Genomic DNA, 8,067 nt, shown 5'->3' on the forward strand with positions numbered 1-8,067 from the left:
GCTGAAAAGGAGGGCGTGGCACCTGTTGAAAAGTTTGACGAAATGTGTCGCTTTATACTACTAGGGTTTATGGAAGCCAAATTGCATCACTTATTACCCTTTCACACATTTGCTTTATCTAATACAGACCAGGAGCCTATCCCAGCAAGCAACAGAATGAAGGCTGAATACACCCTGGACAGGACGTCAGTCTAGCACTGGGCACACACAGACAATCATACCGGTGCCAATTTTCCCAAAAATCAATTAGCCTCTCAGTATGTTGTTGGAAGAATCCAGAGCAACCAGCGGAAAGGCACGTGATCACGGGGAAAATACACAAACTCCATGCAGACTGCACCCCAGGAACTGAACCCAGGACAGGCTGTGTCTTTGCCTTCACCCTCAGCAGCTGCAGGAGGTCCCAGCTGCAGCAGTGCAGTCAGTGTGCAGACTTGCTGAGGGAGGTTTTTGTACAGGTGTGTAACACTGTGTGAACACACGGTTACTGCTGGGGTAGTGGAAACTCTGACAGTAATAATCTGCTGCATCTTCAGCCTGGACTCCTGTGATGGTCAGAGTGAAGTCAGTCCCAGATCCACTGCCACTGAAATGCTCTGGGATCCCAGGCTGACGGGTAGTTGCTTCATAGATCAGAAGTTTAGGAGCTTCTCCAGCTTTCTGTTGGTACCAGGCTAGGAGATTATTGTTATAAACTGCAGGACTGGTCCTACAGCTCACAGTAACTGTCTGTCATGGAGCAGTAAATATTACTGGAGGCTGAGTCACAGAAATCTGTCCATTGCATTCTGTAAATCAATAAAACACAATGTGATAGACATAAAAAAACAACATATTCAAAAGATATTCACAATTTTTGATTTTGTAATTTTGTTGTCTTCAACTAATTTAACTTAACTCCTTATTTTTCCATATGAAATAAAAATATGGTAAAATCTTTAAAATATACAAGCCCAATCCTATCCTGAGCAGTGATGAAGAGTGCCCAGATGAAGATGGTGATAAAAGTCATTGTTGCTGTGGGTTCTGTTGAAGTCTTGAAGTGTTAAACTCACAGGGCTATAAACACTCCCAGAGCACTGAAGCATGTGCTGCCAATGCAAAGTGTCTCTTCTATGCAAATTGTCTTCCTATGTTCAGCAGCACTTGTAGCCAGTCAGTACTGGAAACACAGGCTTGGTGCTGTGTGTTGTGACAGAGCAAGATGAGCTTTCAAATATTTTATGAACATTAAAGTTAAAGTGAAAATAATTACTTTGTGTAAAACAAGAAAACACTGAAATCATAAATTGCTTAATAAAGTGTTTTATAAGTAAGTATTTTGTTCAACAATACTGTGTTTGATCTTTTATTTTTAGAATCCAGTGGACGGGTTACTGTGACTCAGACTCCAGCAGCGAAATCTGTACTCCCAGAACAGACAGTCATTGTGAGCTATAAGACCAGTTCTGCAGTGCACATAAATTACACTAATCACTTACTAGCTTGGAACCAACAGAAACCTGGAGAAACTCCTAAACTCCTGATCTATGATGCAAATACCCATCAGACTGGGATCCCAGTCCATTCCTGCCCAGCACCTATTATGCTTTATTATGCTATTATGCTTTAGTTTATTTGAAATGCCTTGTTTCATTATGTAATTCATTACATAACCTAAAACAGACAGACCTACAACAGAGTGTCTTAGAGCCACCTTCAGAGAAACCAAAACCAACATTAAGATAACTTCTTTGTGAACAAGTAACACTTAGAACCCTTGATGAAAATCAAATCAGGGTGATGAAAATCAATAAGACATCTGCAGCCAACATTTGGTAGTGACTATGTGTGCAGTGAAAATTTGTACTTACACATCACACAAACACCTTTACACCTCTTGTTAAAGCTACTGTAATGTCTTCATAAAGACTTTCACACTGGACTTTACTTTTGGCATGTCATGATTTGGACATTGATTGTAAGTAGAATGCATTGATGCCCCAGATGCTCCATGCATTGCAGTAATCAATTCTAGAGAAGACAAGCATGTCCCAAATATCACACTCAAGATTTCAGGTACAGTGCCAATTGATGGGAGGTGCCAAGAAGCATGCCTTTAAGTCTTTTCAATATAAGTCAAGTAAATTTAAAGTCATCCAGGTTTTTATGTCAGAGATGCAATTAGAGAGTGCAGAGACAACCACTTCATTTACAGGTTTAGTATATACAGTGGTGTGAAAAAGTGTTTGCCCCCTTCCTGATTTCTTATTTTTTTGCATGTTTCAGATCATCAAACAAATTGAAATATTAGACAAAGATAACACAAGTAAACACAAAGTGCAGTTTTTAAATGAAGGTTTTTACTATTAAGGGAAAAAAAATCAGAACCTACATGGCCCTGTGTGAAAAAGTGATTGCCCCCCCTGTTAAAACATAAATCGACTGTGGTTTATCACATCTTTGGAAAGCTGAGTTCAATTTCTCTAGCCACACCCAGGCCTGATTACTGCCACACCTGTTCTCAATCAATGAATCACTTAAAAAGGACCTGCCTGACAAAGTGAAGTAGACCAAAAGATCCTCAAAAGCTAGACATCATGCTGCGATCCAAAGAAATTCAGGAACGAATGAGAAACAGAGTAATTGAGATTTATCAGTCTGGAAAAGGTTATAAAGCCATTTCTAAAGCTTTAGGACTCCAGCAAACCACAATGAGAACCATTATCCACAAATGGCGAAAACATGGAACAGTGGTGAACCTTCCCAGGAGTGGCCGGCCGACAAAAATTACCCCAAGAGTGCAGCGACGACTCATCCAAAAGGTCACAAAAAACCCCACAACAACATCCAAAGAACTGCAGGCTTCACTTGCCTCAGTTAAGGTCAGTGTTCATGACTCCACCATAAGAAAGAGACTGGGCAAAAATGGCCTGCATGGCAGAGTTACAAGACGAAAACCACTGCTGAGCAAAAAGAACATAAAGGCTCGTCTCAGTTTTGCCAGAAAACATCTTGATGATCCCCAAGACTTTTGGGAAAATACTCTGTGGACTGACGAGATAAAAGTTGGACTTTTTGGAAGGTGTGTGTCCCATTACATCTGGCGTAAAAGTAACACAGCATTTCAGAAAAGGAACATCATACCAACAGTAAAATATGGTGGTGGTAGTGTGATGGTCTGGGGCTGTTTTGCTGCTTCAGGACCTGGAAGACTTGCTGTGGTAAATGGAACCATGAATTCTGCTGTCTACCAAAAAATCCTGAAGGAGAATGTCCGGCCATCTGTTCGTGACCTCAAGCTGAAGCGCACTTGGGTTCTATAGCAGGACAATGATCCAAAACACACCAGCAAGTCCACCTCTGAATGGCTTAAGAAAAACAAAATGAAGACTTTGGAGTGGCCTAGTTAAAGTCCTGACCTGAATCCGATTGAGATGTTGTGGCATGACCTTAAAAAGCGGTTAAGGTTCGAAAACCCTCCAATGTGGCTGAATTACAACAATTCTGCAAATATGAGTGGGCCAAAATTCCTCCACAGCGCTGTAAAAGACTCATTGCCAGTTATCACAAACGCTTGATTGCAGTTGTTGCTGCTAAGGGTCCCCAACCAGTTATTAGGTTTAGGGGGCAATCACTTTTTCACACAGGGCCATGTAGGTTTGGATTTTTTTCCCTTAATAATAAAAACCTTCATTTAAAAACTGAATTTTGTGTTTACTTGTGTTATCTTTGTCTAATATTTCAATTTGTTTGATGATCTGAAACATTTCAGTGTGACAAACATGCAAAAAAATAAGAAATCAGGAAGGGGGCAAACACTTTTTCACACCACTGTATATCTGATTATCAGCAGCATAGAGAGGATCATTCAGACCATGTGATCTTAATAGCTGACTAAGAGGTAATATGTAAGTGTTGAATAGTAGCAAGCCCAGTAATGAGCCTTGAGGAACACCAGATTTATAAGATTTATAAGAACCCAACTTCAGAACTGAAACCCCAGGTGAGACAAAGTGTTGGTGATCAGAGAGACAAGAACTTAATCATTTCATAGCAATGTCTGAAACCCCAAATATAAATTCAAGATGGGAAAGTAAGATGTCATGGTTAGCAGTGCCAAAAGCAGTGCTGAGATCAAGAAGAATAAGGATAGATACAATTAATCATAATAATTGCAAAAAGGTAACATGATAGATAAATAAGACTTTATTGATCCTGAAGGGAAATTCTTCTACCCGATCACTGGGCCAATACTATCATGGATGGCAGCTGATTTTTAGGCAGATTGTTTTCAATTTCCCCAGATTGATAACTTTATTCTACTCAGAAGGTTTTGAGCAATGGTGATAGTTGCTGTATAAATATATCTGTTCCTGGTTCATGAGGACAATAAATATGGATTAAGACGCAGTGACACTCGATGTGCTTGTTTGCAGCAGAGCTCCTCTGTCTGTCTGCAATCACTGCGCAGTCCTGATGAGGGAGGTTTTTGTATAAGTGTGTAACACTGCATAAACACACCACACACTGTGACAATAATCTGTTGCATCTTCAACCTGGACTGTGATGGTCAGAGAGAAGTCAGTCCCAGATCCACTGCCACTGAAACACTCTGGGATCCCAGTCTGATGGGTATTTGCATCATAGATCAGGAGTTTAGGAGTTTCTCCAGGTTTCTGTTGGTTCCAAGCTAGTAAGTGTTTAGTGTAATTTATGTGCACTGCAGAACTGGTCTTATAGCTCACAATGACTGTCTGTTCTGGGAGTACAGATTTTGCTGCTGGAGTCTGAGTCACAGTAACCCGTCCACTGGATTCTAAAAATAAAAGATCAAACACAGTATTGTTGAACAAAATACTTATAAAACACTTTATTAAGCAATTTATGATTTCAGTGTTTTCTTGTTTTACACAAAGTAATTATTTTCACTTTAAATTTAATGTTCATAAAATATTTGAAAGCTCATCTTGCTCTGTCACAACAAACAGCACCAAACCTGTGTTTCCCAGTACCGACTGGCTACAAGTGCTGCTGAACCCAGGAAGACAATTTGCATAGAAGAGACACTTTGCATTGGCAGCACATGCTTTAGTGCTCTGGGAGTGTTTATAGCCCTGTGAGTTTAACACTTAAAGACTTCAACAGAACCCACAGCAACAATGACTTTTATCACCATCTTCATCTGGGCACTCTTCATCACTGCTCAGGGTAGGATTGGGCTTGGATATTTTAAAGATTTTACCATATTTTTATTTCATATGGAAAAATAAGGAGTTAAGTTAATTTAGTTGAAGACAACAAAATTACAAAATCAAAAATTGTGAATATCTTTTGAATATGTTGTTTTTTTATGTCTATCACATTGTGTTTTATTGATTTACAGAATGCAATGGACAGATTTCTGTGACACAGCCTCCAGTAATATTTACTGCTCCATGACAGACAGTTACTGTGAGCTGTAGGACCAGTCCTGCAGTTTATAACAATAATCTCCTAGCCTGGTACCAACAGAAAGCTGGAGAAGCTCCTAAACTTCTGATCTATGGAGCAACTACCCGTCAGCTCTGGGATCCCAGAGCGTTTCAGTGGCAGTGGATCTGGGACTGACTTCACTCTGACCATCACAGGAGTCCAGGCTGAAGATGCAGCAGATTATTACTGTCAGAGTTTCCACTACCCCAGCAGTAACCGTGTGTTCACACAGTGTTACACACCTGTACAAAAACCTCCCTCAGCAAGTCTGCACACCGACTGCACTGCTGCAGCTGGGACCTCCTGCAGCTGCTGAGGGTGAAGGCAAAGACACAGCCTGTGGAGGAGCTCAGCTGCACACAAACATTGATATTAGTTCAATAAATATGCAAAAATACATTCAGCATGTCACTGTACTAAGGGAGGCAATATAATAATACTGATGTTAGTTCAATGGATATTATGAAGCTGACCAGAACTCCATACTCATGAGTTAATCTGAGAGTAGTTTGCGTTGTTATTATTTTTAACCTACAAAGAAATATTGTTTCTTAAGTTAAAGCACTGTGCCTCACATTGCTGGGGACCTGGGTTCAATACCTGGGGTCCTATCTATGTGGAGTTTGCATGTTCTCCCACTTTTTGCATGGATTTCTTATGAGTGCTCAAGTTTCCTCCCACATGATGCTAGAATAATCATCCATTGGTAAAACTGGCCCTGCTGTGAGTGTGTGAGTGTGTTTGCCCTGCGATGGACTGGTGTCCTGTCCAGGGTGTATCCTACCTTGTGCCCAATGCAACCCCATGCTGATTAAGAAAGAAAGAAAATGGATGGATAAAACATTTAGCTGGATTGATGGATTGACAGACCAGAGGTAAAAATTTCTCTCAAACAGGACAGGAAAACATTTTAAATATCAGAGATGTCAGATGTGATCAGTATCTGTCTCTTCACTTTCACACTTAAAATTATTGAAAAGACATTGCTTTATTTACATGATTGTCAAAAATGATCTAACATATTAACAAAATAAATTGCTAAGTGCACCTGCATGAGGTCCCAGCTGCAGCAGTGCAGTTGCTGTGCAGTCCTGGTGAAGGAGGTTTTTGTACTGGTGTGTAACACTGTGTGAACACACTGGGGTAGTGGAAACTCTGACAGTAATAATCTGCTGCATCTTCAGCCTGGACTCCTGTGATGGTCAGAGTGAAGTCAGTCCCAGATCCACTGCCACTGCCACGCTCTGGGATTCCAGTCTGTCAGGTAATTGCATCATAGATCAGGAGTTTAGGTGCTTCTCCAGATTTCTGTTCATACCAGGCTAGTCTGTGCTTAGAGTCATATATGTACACTGCAGGACTGGTCTTACAGCTCACAGTGACTGTCTGTCCAGGGAGAACAGATTTCACTGCTGGAGTCTGAGTCACCGTAACCTGTCCACTGGAATCTGAAAACAAGACAAAACACAGTAAATGCAGATAATTGATAAATAGAATGTTTGAAGACTTTTAGGAATTTCACACCTTTCTGTTCACCTGGTTCACCTAATTTGCAATAATCTACATTGTTAAAAACTAAGTGTTAAAGAATACCCTGAACAGTGATGAGGAGTGTCCAGAGGAAGATGGTGATGAAAGTCATTGTTGCTGTGGGTTCTGTTGCCATGAAGGGCAGCTTTCAGTCATGAATTGTTAAACTTACAGAGCTATAAACTCTCCCAGAGCACTGAAGCATGTGCTGTAAATGCAACGTGTCACTTCTATGCAAATTGTCCTCCTGGGTTAAACAGCACTTGTAGTCAGTCAGTGCTGGAAACACAGGCTTGGTGTTGTGTGTTGTGACAGAGCAAGATGAGCAGTTTATCATGAACACTCCCAGGACAACGAGATTAGACAGAGAGCAGTTTTATAAGAAGCAGAAGATTAGACACAATCAGCTGAGACCTTATCCCACTTAACACAGCTGGAATGGAGTAGAGTGTGGAGAGTCTAGTTAAAGCAGCACTCGGCTCTGTGATACCATGTTTAACAGAGACTGAAGCATGCAGTTACACAGTTTTATTTCATAATCCACAATCAGCTATCACTCAAAATCACATTTTACTTAAGCTAAACACCTAAATAAAGGCTTCTTGTTTAATTACAGCTCCACAGTTTATATCTCAGACAGAGGTTCGATCTTTCTTCCCTTGGCTGGCTAAGGGCTGGATTCTCTAACAGGTTAGATTGCATCATTGATTTTTATAGTTCTTTCAACACAGAAGTTGTCAACAATCCACATGTCCAGACTGACTCTGTCTTTCATGGTCGTGAAAAGAGTGTGTTTATAAAGGGTTATGCCTCAGATCTCTTCAGATGAGAGAGATTCATCAGTCTTACTCTGCTGACCACACTCAGCTGAGAGAACCTCATCAGCCCTTTTCAACCATTCACTTGCGACGCCAAGTGGTTTAGGTCTATAACTACAGCCTCTCCACAGTTTCCTACTGCCAGCTAGTGACTATGTCACAAACCATCATTCCACTTATACTATAGTTAGCTAGCTATTGAAGTTAATTGACCAATTTTGAAAGTAGGGGGCACCACCATTAGCATTGTCAGCTCTAAGATCAT

General features: G+C 40.7%; 1 gene segment (V, D, J or C); it reads right to left on the reverse strand.

Annotated features, from left to right (window-relative positions):
* Positions 1 to 384: 384 nt before the first annotated feature.
* On the reverse strand, positions 385 to 7,096 carry LOC148815780 (immunoglobulin kappa variable 3-15-like). The segment is given in 4 exon segments: positions 385 to 729; positions 5,697 to 5,766; positions 6,773 to 6,902; positions 7,048 to 7,096. Coding segments are annotated over 4 exon segments (594 nt in total).
* Positions 7,097 to 8,067: the final 971 nt, after the last annotated feature.

Source organism: Atractosteus spatula, chromosome 24 (assembly GCF_055471065.1).
Source record: "Atractosteus spatula isolate fAtrSpa1 chromosome 24, fAtrSpa1.hap1, whole genome shotgun sequence".
Lineage (NCBI taxonomy): Eukaryota > Metazoa > Chordata > Actinopteri > Semionotiformes > Lepisosteidae > Atractosteus > Atractosteus spatula.